A 17,276-nucleotide genomic window follows, 5' to 3' on the forward strand; every position below is an offset into this window, starting at 1 on the left:
CAACAAGCCTCGAGTTTCAGAAACAAAATTTTCCCGCTGGAAAGGGGTTGTGATGTGCCTTAAAGCACATCAGGAAAACATCTCTCTTATCTCATCAATCTTTTCATAATGAGCCATCTTTTGCCATACAGTTTGAAGGCATCCATGAAGACTTCCCTGACACATCTGAACCGTGAAAACTGAACTGTGATTGGTTTTGAGACTAAGATACTAAAAAACTCTCCCAGACTGGCAAGCTCTGTTTCTATATGAAAAATACGTGCAAAAAATATACTATAGACATAAAACATATATTGATACTAAAAATTCTGAAAACCCCAGATCTGAACACATTATAAAAGCAGATTGGACATTTGCCATGATTCTAGTCAAATGTGCTGCATGGCAACCTGATACCTGGAACCATATCTGCAAATGCAAAACTTTGGTAGCTGAAATCCACCTGGAAATTCTTTGCAGTATACACCCTCCTTTATACTCCAGTCTGATCGATCTATGAAGTAATCACTTTCCACCTTGATACTGACTGAAAACCAGGTCTGTTCCTGCCTAAAGTAAAGCTCCATCAGTCCAGGAAACAAAACTTTGTGCAAGTTTCAATCACCAGTTTCAGATATTGAAATATAAGACCTGAGCCGAAGAGTATAGAACTGTCTTAAACACCTGTCACAGGAAAAAGAAAAAAAAAAAAAAACACACACCACACTGAAATGAATGGGGAAAGGAAGAAGCAGATGAACCTGCAGTCCAAACCATATAAAGTTATTAGTTTCTAAAATACCAAGTAGATATTTTAAGACTTCACTAATTTACACTTTACAGCCATTCGTAAACATGATAAAGAAAAATTACCATCAAAGCCTACTAAGATTAAAAAAATGTTGACTAGATCAATTTTTACTTTCAAAAAGCACCACAAGACATGTAGTAACACTTAATAAGATGATAAGATTACTGAAAAACAGTGGGCAAGTGCAAACACTAGCTAAACTTATCTAAAATCTGGAAGAAAGAAAAACATGAATCTTACTAGACGATGCTATATACAAACACAGCATATAAAACATACACATACATACACCTCCCTTGCAGTCATGTGCTGGTCCAGAATCCGGCCAGCAGAAACAGCTAGAAGTTTCTGAACCAGAAGCTGAACCACTCCAACTCATCCTATTATGTTTGCAATAACAGTAAAATGCACGATAGTAAAGTCTTAAGAGTAAGTCTCTGATCTTAGGTATAAATCTCTCTGTATACTATTGTTATAGCTCAATCCACTACCTACTGGGTTGGACTGTCCACCAAAAACTTATCCCCAATGTTGACATCCCAAAACAAAGATATTAAAAGTAAAACTGAAAGAACAAAAAAATCTTCACACAAAACAACATATGAATTGAATTTGTTGTTAATAAACATTTTTTCTTACAGATTTTTGACAAAAGCATTCATTTACTCTAAAGTTTCTGATCTGGAAATGGAATGACCAAAAACTTCACAATAGGGACAAGCAGAATAAAAAACAAAACCCCAAAGAAAGACGAACAGAAGTTATTAATATGGAATCGACATTGCCAAATAAATGAAGCATCAATGAAAACCTTCATTGTGGGAGGAGGAATTAAGTAGGAGAGCAGAAAATACTGACCTGGAAGTCAAGCTGGTTGGAGTAGGGATGAAAGCAGCAGTTTGGAGAAAAAAATAGGGAGGAAGACAGCAAAAGAGAACAAAGGGAGGAACACATTAGTTCTTTAAAAATATAACAAGCAGATGTTACATCAGCAGATTTTATTCAAAAAAAAAAAAAAAAGGAAAGGAAAGGGAAGGGAAAGCGAGACATAAAATAAAATCTCTGTAGCAGTATATCCTTGCTGTGCACTGAATACGAGAGACATTTTAAAGTAAAATGGCATCTTGTCATTTGTGGACTGTGGAAAGGCATCCATATTTATAACCACCCAAATGCATACACACACTGAACGGAACAAATAAATTAGATGAATATTAGTAGTGTTTGCTGCCACACAAATGTCTCATCATATGCTACAAAGTCTTTTTTTGAACCAACATAGGTTTGATGACCCACATTCATCAAGTCTTCTCATGAAAGTCAAAACAATCTGGCAGCTTGTTCAAAGATACCATTTAGAAGTTCACAAGGCACGGTACCTAATAATCAGAGACAGAGGTTTGACCCTTCCCCAGGAAACACAGCCCCTTCTAATGTTGACAGCATTTTTTTTTCTTTTCTTCAGTCTGAAGAATAAGGTTAATACTTCACCACTGAAAATATTCCGATGCTTGATAACTTACTTGTTAAAAAATGCCTAACATGCCCTTTCAATTAATACAGAGAAAAAAAACTTCCAGCCTGATACCCAGCTAGATTAATCCTTAAAGCTGTCACTGGTGCACAGTTTTTCATTCACTTATGAACGGCAAATTTTTTAAAAGCCACAAAAATATTTTTTATTGAATGCAGTTATTACATATGCTGATGTTTTGTCATTTATGCAACAAATTGTCAGTGCTCTGTGGACTTATTTTCATCAGAATTCCAATCCAAATCAATTCATAATTAATTAATTGTAGTCAGAACACGACAAGATCCTAAATGCGTACCTATAATGTTATTACCCAAAACTTACCACTGTATATGAGAAGCGGATAACAAAACCCCAAACTTGTTTAAAAACAGACTGGTTTTGTCTCATAGCTAGTACAGTATTTTTAAATTAACTTCCATATTGTTCTAAGCTTTGCTGAGAACTTACACTTAATCATGCAAATGACTGACCATCAAACATACTACTGGAGAAAAGCAGATCCAACATTTTGCAATCTATACTATGATCTCATCACTTTCTCTTTTCAGTCCAAATTTATTCACGGATAATTTATATCCATTGTTTTATGTGCCACACTTTTACTGAAATCAATTTTCTTTCACCGCAGTGCTTACCCCTTCACATATTTATAAAGAGCAAGCATCCCTACCAAGCCTTTGTTTTTCCAGAGAAACAAACCAGTGTTGTTTAGACTCCTCCTGTGACAGGAGCACGCCATTCCTTTAATTACCCTACCAGTCCTCTCTGCACCTGTTTCCAGTTTTCATTCAGCCTTCCCAAATATGACTGATGAGAAGTATACAGCACTGTTCCACATGGAGGCTTGCTAGCTCTTGATGACATTAATACCTTCCTATCCTTACTGCAGACATTTATTCTGACATATCAGGATTCACACCTCATTATTTAGATGTCTGCTTCACTATTTAGATGGCTCATTCTGACACTGCCATAAGCAAATTCACCCAATCTTTCTCTTCCTAAACTGCATCAAGGATTATCCTTAGCTTACAGCAGGCAGTCTTAATGGTCCTAACTTCACAAGCATGCATTTTGCACCATTGCATTTCACTTAATTCACGATTCAAACTCCCTAGTGTATTTCATAAATATACTTTTCATTATAATACCATCAAGAAAAGCATTAAACAATATAATCCTTCCACCCTGACAGTTCCATGTCAGCTGCAGTTACCCCTCTTTGGTTAGGCCCTTCACATTAAAATTTAAGCTGATCACTACCTTCCCCAGTTCCATATACACTATTGAAAAAAACCCCACACATCAAGAAAACCAGAGAAAACCATCAAGCTAAATTTACCAAAAGTACATTATGCTGGCGTATATTGCATTTAACTTAAACCCGTTCTCATTATAAACAGATAAATCATGAAAGATGTAATAAAAGCGATCAAACAGCTTTAGTATAGGAGGAGGAATCGGTTCTTGTATGTAGTAATAAGAAGATAAAAAATACAAAAACAATATATATGGAGTAATTTAGAAAACAGAACATGTTTTTATATATGAGGAATAGTAGGAATCTTAAGCGATGCAACTCAGAAGTGTGATAGTTTCTGAGGCAAGAAAATCACAGTAAAACCAAAAGAATTACCATTCATATGAAATCTTCAGGATTATTAATAATGCTCATCTGCCAAATAGCATACACTTACAAATTTAGTTGCCCATATCTTGAAGCAGGTATTTCTACCATTTAGTATTTGACACTTTCTGTGTTAATACTTTCTGACCAAGAGTAGAATATTAGTATTCATCATCTTGTTTTAATTCTTGTTTGAATTTGTAAATAACTTTATTACAAACATTTTTACTTTCAAACTGATTTATAGAAGTGCACCCTCATCATGCTAATGAATTTATATGTGAACATAATAAATGTTGTGAAGATACCATAGCTTGCAATACTCTAGATTATAACTCCAAAATTTATGTTTATAAATTTTAAGAATTTGTGTTGTTGCAATTATCTTGCTATGTAAAAATGTTGGCGTAGCAGTGAACATGGATCCCAGCAAGCTATAAACCAACAAATACATTTAAAAGAGCATTCCTATTTCTACAAAACCCGAGATGCCCTTGCATCTGAAGTTAGGGGAAGTGTTGAAGATACACTGTTTCTGAGCAAGAAAAAAAAGGAGAAAAAGTAAGGAGAGAAAACAGCAACCTAACACGCGTTATATGCATTACAAAACAGTGGGGCAAGAAGGAAAGAACATTTTCAAATATGTTTTTGTTACAGTTGCAGTCATTTTCACAATGCTTTATTCCCATGAAGTGGGTAAACTGAGCTTTGGCTCCACCCCTTTCCTTCAATAATAAGCCAATCAAGTAGTCATTACAAGCACAGAAAGCAGTAGCACTTCATAAAATGTTACAGCAATTTACACTGCACCTCATCCCCTAGAAAGGGGAATTTCAACATCAAAATTCACTCTCTAGGGACACCAACAGGTGGCACAGTTACATACAGATTTAGATCTTTTGGCCAATGTTTTCAGAAAATAAAGATGAGGGAGAGAAAATACACTAAATTTTAGAGAAACCTAAAGTGAGCCTGATTACCAAGAAGGGTTAGTTATCCACTCTCTAAAAGTATTTCCCTATTACACCTTTATGTTGCTGGCCTTGCTAATCAATGAATTTGTGCCTGTGTTTATGCATGGTGGAAAGTGGCTTTAAGACATCATTACCGAGTAAAGGCAGTAACTTCTGTTAATGAAATCAATAATAGATAATTTTTATGTAAATCCCTTTTTTTCCCTAGTTTACAATAATTAACTTATATACTGTGTGTATACGAATTTGGAATTAATCTTGAAAACTGCATATAAATTAAATCAAGTGAGAAACTGCGCTATAGTTAATAGAATTCACCAACAAATCTTAGAGCATGATGATTCCCCAAAATTGCAACATACTACTGTCCTTAGCTGGTTATGCCACAGGTATCTTATTGTAAGCCTTACAGAAAAACTTAAAGATTAATACCAAAGCTTAACTCCATCACATTCAAAGCACATCATATCCTGTTCAAAAAGTCTCTGCTTACTCAGTGGTACCAAATTATTTTCTGAAAAGTTATTTCAGGATCAAAACGCTCATCAACAATAACGGACTGGAAATTAGTGTCCCAAAATTTCACTGATAAAAGTGCATAGAATTTTCAAAAATAATTAGTACAAAACAGAAAATTCCATTCATTACATAACCCTCTACAGGGTTCTTGGACAGTAAGAAGAGGTTTTATAATTATATTTTAAGATAAAATTAAGATAAAATATTTAAATCAAATTAACGTTTACTAAAAAATTTAGATCACAAGCTTCACTACTTCATCATCTTTTAATCTCGTTACTTTAATATTCAACCATTGAACACATATGTGATTGCTACTTAATAAATCTCTTGAGATTATCCTCTTGAACAAACATTTAGCATGCCTACTATTGTGTCCAGTGTCACACAATAATTCAGTAGGTTTTATAGCCCATGAGGATATCACTTACTGTTTCTCTAAAAACTGTACAGTCAGTTTCCACCAGCTTGGTTACACCTGAAGTCACTATATTACAAGCTTAGGTCTGTAATTGCCCCAACAGTACATGCACGGACGGTTGGAATAGGCAGCACTTTGCCAACTGCACGAATCCACTAATCGTGTTATCTTTTTCCAACATGCTGCTTTAGGATTTTGGAGAGTTTAGGCAGAACTCACAGTCATGGTGCATAAAGTGACCACTCTTCATTACTAGCTTCCTCTGGTATCTACTTTACAAGTTAGAATTGGTGCAAACACTAGAGTATTCTAAACTCCTTCTGATGTGGTGAGAGAGGTAACTGCTAATTAATGTTGTCATGTAAACTCTCAGTTCTATTTCGAGCACAAATCTTTTTTCACTTTAAATTTGACGTCTCAGTTCTCATGACACTTACATAACTATATACCATTCATTATTATCATTATTAAACATTTGCCAAATGTCTGCAAAGATAAGTTTTTGCATCAGATAACTGTGAAGGTTGATGAGTCACCAGTAAAAGATGTTCTGCACATCTTCCTATCCAAGCTGGTGGCTTTCCTCCCCCTAAGGTAACCAACATTTCCTGCAGATCTTCCCCTCTTTCATGGTAATTCGCCCTAATGGGACAGAGCAGTGCTATGTCTTGACTGGAACTATAGCAATAATTACAACAATGAGATCCCTTAAACATCTCTTTTGGAACCAAGATCAAGTGACTTGATCACTAGAAAACAATAAAGTAGTTGATAAAAAAGTTCCTTCTTTCATTTACCTAAGACTGGGTAAGTACAGGAAGGGAACAAAGAAATCAGATCCATATAAAGTGCTTATCAATCAAATACATTGCAGCATACTGCATGGGAGAAGGTTCCAAGAATCACTTAATTATGAAGGGCACGAGACAAACGAATCTTCAAACCCTCCTGTCTCCATTAATGAAAGACTGCACAACCTTGCCAGAAGTAAGATAAACACTACCTGGTTAATGTCAGAAAATACTCATTTGAAGCATTCAAAGACTACAGAAACACTGAGAAATAGTTACAACTATTATTAAATAGTCACTACACTAGTTAGAAATACTTATCAATACTTTTCAGGACCTGAGAACTAGTGATGCTGTTCACACTGAAGAAACATGTCTGGTGACAGTTTTGATTCACCAGTTGCTAGAAAGACAGGATTGTTCCCCGACACTGTTTTCTGGGAGGGTTGTTATCACTGTAAATTGCATATGGCTTTTCCTCTATGTGTTCCCTTTTATGGACACTACTAAAATGTGGAAACTTTAAATCGTTCCGAAGTTGCAGACAGGAGATGCAGTTCTCACATAGTCTTTTTTTTTTTTCAATTTCTCATTCAATTTTACAAGACAATAAATATTCATTAAAAAACTTATTCTATTTTGCTCTGCAATGAAGATCAAGTAAATAAAAACATCACTCAATGTAAGACAAATAATACAAGAATTACCTTTCTAACTCAGCAATTTTCTTATCTTTGTCATTCTTCTCATTCTCTACTTCCTTGAGTATTTCTAGAAGTCTGTCAACCTCAGCCTGAGCTTTGCCACATTCTTCTCTATAGTACGATGCCTCTTTGTCAAGCTGTTTCATTCTATCTGCAAATTCTGGATTCATCCGTGCCTCCTCTTCAGCCTCATGAGCCTTCAGAATCAACATTTAAAAAAAAAAAAAAAATAAGGATGACAATAATTTATACAGCTTTAAGAGCTTTACTTCTTCAGTCTCGAAGTGCAAATTTTCATTAAAAAGGATTATGGGTATTTCTGTCCAATGACAATATTGTCTAGAGAAGCATTATGAAAAGGAATGAAAATATCTTCATAGTCTAAAATTACGGTCAAATGCTATTGTCCTGAAGGGAGAGGGGATTTATTAAGGTTTTTTACATACTAAAGTGACCATATTTTACCGGGGGTTTTAAAATTTAAAAATTGCCTTGTAATTAATTTAATTTGCATAAAGCTTTTAAAGTGTTTCAAATATCTAGGCAATTTCTTAATAAATCATATGCTCTCTCTTTCCCCATATATATACGCACACACTTTGTCCATGTATATATATATACAGACACACAGATACATATATACATATTGTAATCTGTACCACTAGGCGTTCCAAATGCAGTTTGATACAAAGAATTTTAAAGGAAGAAATTGTTTTTATGCAGTGCTGTTTTTAAAAGGCAAATGAATAAACTAAAAAGTTGCTTTCAGCAGACATTCTACCCAATAATCCTTTTTCTCTCATCATTAATACTTAACCTGAAACATCAGAAGAACAAGCCCATTGGTGGAAACGGCACAATCCTGGCAAACACATGCATGGATGGGTGGCAGTTTCACAGACAAGAAGGAACGCAATGAATACAACAACAACAGTGCAGAGCCCAATCTTACTCCCATCAAACCTAATGTCAAAATCCCAATTAAATTCAATGGGAGCATGATCTGGCATCAAGTGCTTTAAACTGTTGGCTGAAATAATCACAGACAGATGGAAACAACAATGCACTGCAATGCTTAGCCTACCCCTTGCTTCCCATTATTCCTAATTGGCATCTTGAAAGAGCAGGCAAGGAAAAAACAAGTAGTTTAAGGCAGTGCACATTAGACATAGAAAATTCAGATAATAGTCTCTTAACATACAGGAATTTTACATAAAATCAGGATATTTAGAACTGAAGGTCCTCCAACTATCTTATTACGCAGAGAAGATGTGGACTTACTTAACCTTCTTAATTTCAGGGAACAGACAATGCAAGCAAGCAATGAAAGAAATGCAGATCAAAATGAAACATGCATGTTTTGGAAAGAACTAATATAAGCTACAGATACTAGAAGGTTCATATTCTTTGCAATGGTTAAAATTTTCTGTATAAATAAAGAACAAATCTGGGTTTAGTAAAAATATGACAATGAAAAAATTGAAATTATTAGGGAAGAAACTTAGGGGGTTTGCATGTAACATATCATTTAAGCATGAGGATAATAAGAAAAAAGATAAAAGATTTTAAGTGTTATTTATCCTACTGTGAGATTTTTATTCCGAAGAAATATTTGGTTACTAAATTAAGCCAAGGAATGACATGACTAAACTGACTGACCTTGCTTTTCAAATTCTTTATTTTGGATAATAATACATGCTGCAGCCCTGAATTCTATGCAGATACGTGGCTTTCCTAACACAGAGCTTGTTTTAAGGTAACATACAAAGAGTATCTTGATTTCACTGTTCAGGTGATATGCTAGCAAGTGATTAATTTTCACCCTCATAAAGCTCCCTGCTTTAATAATAAATATTGATTTCTTTTATACCGGGTGTTAACTGTTTCAAGAAATTTAGTTTTAACTAGTTTTATAATTTTTGAAGTAAATGTAACAGTCAGACTCAGGGCCAATTATGTAAGAGACCGCATAGCAATTTCCAGCTGCAAACCACTTCAATTTTCCATCAGCTCTATTAAGATATTACACAATGTTTTATCTCTCCAAACTGACTACTGTGTTCTTTCGTAAAGAATAAAAATAATTCCATACGTTGGTAAAGGTAAATTCACCCTACAAAAAAAAAAAAAAAAAATCAACCAAAACAACCAAAACCCAACTCAGCTCCCACCTTTAAGATACTAAAAGGCCTATGCAAAGAGGATGCTGCTCCCTATTCCTCTTCAGATTTTTCCTTCTCTCCTAAGGGTAAATCCAGAATTTCACAGTTCGCCTCTAGAGGCTATCACTGTCATGTTCCTCCCCGCCACCTTTCTTTCCCTACTGTTCATTTTAGCTTATAATTCACTTATTCACCAGCCTTGCTTTCATGATTTCATAAACAGGCAAAACACCCACCCTCCTGCCTCCAACCAGGCTTTTCTTCACTTTAGCATACAGGAACTCTAGCAGCTTCAGCCCAAACTTTTTTCCCCTCATGGACCTCTACCCTAGTTTTAACCCAGGACAAGAAGCAACATAGAAGACACAGAGAAGCCTGCCGTATTTTTCTGCTTTTCATTGCCAGACTGGACTTTCTATAATGAAAATACATAATTGGGCAAGTACATGATAGTGTCAACCAAGGCAAAGGTGCTAAATGTTCAACTATAATATTCCTGTCACATAGCAGCTCAGAAATGTACGGAACAGGTCATCTACTCCACAGTTTACAACTAAAACATGAAATAATATATATAAATTACATTCTTCCATTTAGCCCTATAATCATTGCTTAATAGCATGCTAAGGAAATTGTTAAATTGCAGAAATATTTTCAATTCTTCTGCTTTCTGTGGTACCCATGCCGTTCCATATCTGTGGGATGTGTTTTTAGAAAATTCTGGTGCATAAACCTGGTCATTGTATTTCCCCATGGTTTTCAACATGAAGCAGAACCTATAAGGTATGATTAAATCCAATGTAATTAAGTATCCACCCTATACAAGATTTCAAGGTACAGGACAGTCATCCATAATGTCACATATAAATCAATATGAGCATTCAGTTCAAAGTCAAGTGTAAGATTATTTTAATCTTTTTTAAAAAGAAAAGGTCCCAGTATTGCAAACCACCAATTAAGTTGGTCACCTCTACTCTTACAAGCACTTCCTATAGAATATTTTTGGACTATTGGCAAGGACCAGATTTCTACAAGGGCATTGCCTTAATGAAAGAGGAAAGGAAAGTTAGTCAAAAAGGGAAGGCAAAAACATAAAACATTTTTTGAAAAAGAGCTTTCTGCAGGTGGTACTCCAACTTGCAATAAGTGCCTTTAAGGGAATCTTCATGTCGTAAACAAAGCTGTTGATACTACAAAAGAGCAAAACACAATCCATCTGACATTCCCAGGACAAAGGCAGAGAATTACTTATAAGAGCCCTAATATATTTTATGGCTTTGAAAGATGTGTTTGGATTTGAACTAGGCACTTTTTTTTAATTGTTATATACAGATCAAGGGTGATTTGTTGACAGATGGAACTTGACTTCTGAGGTCAAACAGTAGGCCCAAAGGAGATGAAAGGTAGCTCAGCTGATATTGACCCTGCTCCCACCCGGACAGGGCAGATTTCTTTGGCTTTTTTGCAGGCTGTGGGAGGCAGGCTTGGATCACTTCTGTTTTCCTGGGAAGAAAACATTTTCTATTTTTATGGGGCTTTTATGGGTAAGAGTGACTGTTTCATGCATACCTTTCAGCAGCAAAATAATTGATCTCTTAATCTGTATCTGTAAATGATAATACTTGTGTGTGCAGATTAGGCTAGTTTTAAACTAGCACACTTAGTTTATGATGTTTTTGTCTGTGAATCTTGTGACTCTGTTGTTGTATGTTATTTTTATAATCCAATAAAAATGGTGTATCACTCTACCATTAAAATTTCAATAATTTTTACAGTAATTCTGTATTTGTTCTGATATTTGCTCAGTAAGTACTACAAATATTTTAGAAGTAAAGTAACATTTCCTTATGTAAACCGCAAATTTCCTACAGAAACAACATAATAGCGTGGCACAGACATGCAACATGAATCATTTAGTGTATTAAAATTTTACGGTACAATCATGCATTATTCTGCATAACAGAAATGGATGAATAGATATAGTATTTCATTTTTAAAGCTTCAGACACAAACATACACAGAAATCAACCAAGAACTTCATAAAAATAATAAATGGAACAGCAGAATTTACATGCAAGAAATTACTTTCTAAGATCCTTCAAATTTTATTATATTCAATAATAAACTAAAAAAAATTTACTGTCACCTTAATTTTTTTGTAGTCTCCTTAAAAGTCAAGGTTCTTCTAATTTAACTTCAGGGACTGCTCTAAGCAATTTAGAGTGGATTCTTCAAGTACTTTAAATTTTAATCTGACATTGCTCTGATGGAGCATTTGGAAAATTAAGTCTTTATTATTCAGAAAAAGGATCACCTGAACTCTGAACTAAGTGCATCATTATATTTTCATTACAGTACAAAACCAATCATGTAACTTCCTATGATCAATAATCATTAGGTATTTCAAAAAGCTCAGCTTTCAAAACACGAAGAAATGTGAGCCAAATTCTGTTCACATGTCATTCACACAGGTGAATACCTGTGAACTCATTTGCTATAGTGTACGCAGGATTTGCACCCCTTCCATATCATCTCCACTTTGGTACACAAATGTGTATAAGCATAACGTATTTCTATCCCTTGCTGTATTTTAAAAACATTAGATTCAGCAATAAATGAAAGTCTTGGAGTTGATACCTATGTGACAGAAAAAATACATTCCACTAAAAAAAAAAAAAAAAGTGCTATATTACCACATGGGCTAGAAGAGGTCTACTCAGAGATTGACTGTTATTTCTCTGACACATGTAAACAAAAGAGCATTAAAGCTTCAGTTTTTTAAGATTAGATTGCCATCTGGGTTTTTATAACTATTTTTCTCAAACAAAACAAAAAGGGCAAGGAAACATTCTATTAAATAAAGTATAATAACGATTTGCAGTACAAAAAAATGTTTGAAGTAACTGCTATTATGCCAAGTCAAAGAACAAAGGTGAAATCTTGGCCCTGTGGAATCCAAAGAATATGTCACCATTAACTTCAATCAAATCAAGATTTCATTTCAAGATCTTAGGTGGTTTGGGGAGAGAAGAGGATCTCTACTTATATATATATATATATATATAAAAGTCAACATTTAACAATGCTAAGTAGAAGAAAGAAGATGAGCAAGAAAAGTTTATTTAACAAAACGTGTCTCATGGATATAGTATGATTGCTGCGTGGTGCCAAAGGAAAAAAATCTTGCATCCATTATTTCAGAACTGCCAACCAGCTGGCCTTCTGAAAATTAAGCACGTAAAGGCAGAAAAAATAAAATAAAAAAAGGACTGACTGGCTTTGGAACACCACACAAAAATAGACTAGGAAGTAACAAATGAATTCCACAGAGCAGAATACCTAATATTGAAATGACTGGAAAGCATTTATGAAAATCAAGATAAAAACTAACACAGTCTGAAAAAGACTCCAGTCTGAAAAGACACACACAGTAGGAGTTGAAATGATATGAACAGAAACATAACTACCACAAAGGAGAGCCAAGATTATACAGAAAAAAAAGGGTTTCATCATTCAAAGGGAAAAGCTCTTTGACCAGCAGTGTGCTGGATGGTAGAGGTGATAATATCAGGTCTTATACTACTTACTATCAATTTATAACTGGATTCTAAAAACAATTAACCAATAACTTTAAAAGTAAATACAGCACATTCTGTGGGACTCTCTTTTCCCATACATAAGTCATGACGTATCCATTACACAGTTAGAAGCTACAAAACTTAGGAATAATAGACTCCGAAGCTGGAATCCTGGTCTGCTGACACTAATGGCAAAATTCCCATTGACTTCAGTGAAGGCAATACCTTCCCTAATGCATAGTATCACACTACTTCAGCTACAAAACCAGTTCTTCTATATATACTATCCCAATTACATGGTAATTCCAACTATGATTACTACATAAACTACAGCTTGTAAATTGCTATTACAGTTAGGTCATTTTTTCTGTCCAGTGATGCTCATAGCACACTAAATATAAGACACTCAGCCAAAAAAATTAGAACTGTTCTCTGCAGATAGAATGTTTGGTACTGCTCTTCCTCAAATTGAAAAACGAACACAGTCAAGTCAAAAAGGTACATATTGAGCAATTAAAGCAGACATGGGTAAGAATAATAAAGCTAAACAAGTCAAAGTAATACTGTTCGGCTTTTTCAAATATTGCCCTTTGCATGCACCCTTTTATATTTCTGCATTTTCTTCAATTAAATGAACAATGTTTCCATAGTCTAAATGTATATATATGCTGAAAGTATACAGTCTTTTGAGTAAAACTGATCTGAACTATATTAATCCTATGGACTTTTGAAAATACTACCAGTCACTTCCTAGATATTATTATTCACATAATGAACTCACTTAAGAAAAACCTAATAAAACAGAAGTTATTTAAGTTTGAAGGATCAAATAAAGTACTGCACAAGGAGGAATCAAAAAGCAAAGCAAAGGAAGGAAAAATAATTTAAAAAAAAAAATCATCTGCATGCTTTTTCTAATGGAGAAGTTGAGGACCTAAAGGCTAGGCTCTTTGTTTTCTCAGAGATACTGTATGAACCTATTTAATACATTCCATATTCTTAAAATGGCCTTGAAGTCCACAAAGTTCATTTACTTGGATATAATGAATATAGCATAGTGAGCATCAGAATTTTTCTGCAAAGCTCCACAGAGGAAGAGCACAACACAGTAAGGTAATGGATCCTCATGCTTTCATATGTTACAGCGGGCATTTTAAAAAAGAACTTACTGGATTGTACATCTGATTGAACAACTGTTCAGCTTGCTACATTGCAAAGTTGGAAGGGAGTGAAGCACAGACAGGAAAAGAAGGAAAGATCCAGGAAAACAGCATTAGCTCAACAAAACCAGTGCATTTGCACAGAACTTGTTATAAAAAAGTAGAAATTTAAGATTCTAAACATTCCTTGGTGAAAGTGAGAGGCACTGGGGAAACATAAATGTTGACTTTGGCTCCTAGAAAAGAATAGCTGGAGTAAGAAATTTAAGGTTTGTGTTACTTTCCCTTTCTCAAGTTAAATAACCCATGAAATAAAGAAAGGTGTCCACTTTTGATGATACATTAAGTGCTGGTCACAAGCAATGAATCACGAGAAGTGCTTTTGGCTGAGGCTGCAATTTATCACCAAAGCTTCAAAGACGGTAATAATAAAAGATTAATTAAATTGTATCATTACATTTATTACTTTCTTTTTGTTTAATACTGGACTGAATTTTCTATGCAGAATGACTTTTGAACAGTACAGTTTGGCAAAACGTACTTTAGCAACTGCAAATATGTCAGTAAGCAAGTAAATTTAAGATAATGAAAAAACAACAAAAGGAGTAAATTCTGGAGTGGATAATAAGATTATATATATTCACACACATATATATACAAAAAACACTTAGCTACCTATTAAGTAATCCCTGCTGTTCTTTCACTAGTAGCAATACAAAGTAAGTCAATAAAAAGTCTGTGGAATTTTGGCAAAAAAAAAAAAGCATTGAGCATTCTTCTGGGTTTCAGGACTTTTTTTTTTTTAATTTTATGAATTACAATCCAGAATCTTTGACACAAAAATTTTAATAAGCATGTCTATAGTTTTAAACATTATTTTGTGTATCAAAATATAGCACAGTCACATGAATAATTACTCTTCACAAATATCCTATTTATTACTTTTTGAAAATTAAAACAGTGATTTTAGAATCAGCGTGATTTCACCTGCTGAAATGCAAACAATCCAGTTACGTAATACTGAAAAATATTTGGATCTAATCAGATCCATACAAAACCTTCTTTATTATCAATGGATTAATCTTATTCTCTCCAAAAACAGGAAGGAGAGGCAACAAGGGAAGGGAAACTAAAAAAAAAAAAATTTTTTTAGTTTACAGATTTTGTTTGTACTTGCCCCTTGTACAGGTTTTCTCTCATGCATAGTACTTATTGGTATCAGTGCTCATGGAAAACTAACTCCTAACAAATGTGCACAGAATACTATCTCCCCTTTTATTAACATAATTTGTTAAAGCATATAAATCAACATTAAACTATAATGATTTCATCATAATAAAAAGTGCTTTTTCTATGATATTTTTGAGGGAGGAATACTGTGTAAGCTGCATTCAGCTGTCTCAAAGTTAGAGACAGCCCCGTGGAGCCACTTTTGAAAGAGACATGTAAACTGTGCGCTTTCCTTCTAGCTTCTGTAGTGGATAATGTTCATACATAAGCACACTTATGGGACTCGCAGGTTAATTTACTGAAAACTATGTTGATGTTCCCTCCTACTCTAACTCAGACATAGGCAAGAATAACCCAGATTTCTGTTTCAGTTAGTTTCCTAAGGAGTGAAAACATGGTGAAGGTAGTTTTCTGGAGACCAATTATTTTTAACACAGGATATTCACGGGTTTGGACATAAAGTATTTTATTAGAGAAAATGTGAATTGAAAATTACTGTTTGGAGTCTACTATCATTAACAGTCACTGTTTCTGTTCAACTAAACATGCCCACAGAGAAGGTTGTAACTATATTTTATTGTGGAAGTACCTGGTCTCCTACAAACGTTGGGCGAATTTCCATTGGGACTTTATGCCGTATTTATGATATAATAAAATGATTATGTTTTCAACCTTCATTTAATAATCCTTTGTATTTATACACAGAGAACATACTCCCTTTTTATACGAAAGACGTCTCGGTCACTCTCTGACTTTTATAAGTGCTTATTTCTCCGTGACTGTAAGATGTGTTTATAGGTACAGTCAGAAAAGACTAAGTTAGGATTTCAAGACCTTCAAGAGCATTTTGATCATTTTTTTTTTCAAGTGATCTGTGCTTTTAGGTGGTGGGGTTTTTTTTAAATTAAATTAAGAAAATAATTATTTCAGATTGTAATGAAGTATATTTTGTGGTGAAGTGCAAAGCAAACACACACATTTTCTAACAAAAGAAAACAAAATAAAGGACTTCCACAGAAATAGCCTGTTTTGATATTTTAATTCTGACATCAATAGCATTTATGAGCTATCAAACATTTAAAGTAGTTGTGTTTCCATTAAAAGTTTTTGTATATGTTTATTGAAAAAGATTCCCTTCCTCTCCACAATTAAACAGGCAACGCAGGCACCTAATTGCAGATACCCATTTTGAATCAAAAAATAGTATAGGTTTATGTTCTTGCATCCTTTATACTTTGCAATACCTTCTTCACAGGTAAGACTACTGAAACAATGCTTAAACACAGCAGGATACTACTCAACCTGGGTAAAAAGTGTGTCAGAATACTATCCTAACAGTGGTTACATTCATAGAATAAATAAATATTTTTTCTAGAAAATTAAACATTAGATATCAATATAAAAAAAAAAAAAACATGTTAGACATACACTTAGTCATGAATTGCAGAAGGCAAACAATGCCTAAACCCATCAAATATGTCATGAGATTGGTGTTCAAACAATGACAGCAGACATTACCAAATGACACAGAAAAAGGTCAAAGAAACCATGTATGATAGAAAAGGCATCAAAAACTTGCAAATCATTTAAGCAAAAACTATTTTAATGCATCAATTTAAATAAAACCATGTTATAAAATATAGCATTTGTATGGTTTCCTTTAAATGCTTGCTTCCACTACTTGCTGAATAGAAATAATGCATAGCTAGGAATTCAGTATTTTGCTTAGTTATCACAAATATTCGTCCACCAACAAAGCTGAAAAAACGTTCAAAATAAAACC

General features: G+C 34.1%; 1 protein-coding gene across 1 annotated transcript in view; it reads right to left on the reverse strand.

Annotated features, from left to right (window-relative positions):
- Nucleotides 1-17,276, reverse strand: part of ERC2 (ELKS/RAB6-interacting/CAST family member 2) — a 409,803-nt gene that overhangs the window by 182,146 nt on the left and 210,381 nt on the right. Inside the window, exons 11-14 of the mRNA XM_086470650.1 lie at nt 14,273-14,308; nt 8,448-8,477; nt 7,367-7,560; nt 1,649-1,660 (exon numbers count right to left, since the gene is read on the reverse strand). Coding sequence (XP_086326776.1) covers nt 1,649-1,660; nt 7,367-7,560; nt 8,448-8,477; nt 14,273-14,308 — 272 coding nt within the window. The remainder of the gene's footprint in view (nt 1-1,648; nt 1,661-7,366; nt 7,561-8,447; nt 8,478-14,272; nt 14,309-17,276) is intronic.

This window comes from Leptosomus discolor, chromosome 9 (assembly GCF_034619465.1).
Source record: "Leptosomus discolor isolate bLepDis1 chromosome 9, bLepDis1.hap2, whole genome shotgun sequence".
In the NCBI taxonomy this organism is placed as follows: domain Eukaryota; kingdom Metazoa; phylum Chordata; class Aves; order Leptosomiformes; family Leptosomidae; genus Leptosomus; species Leptosomus discolor.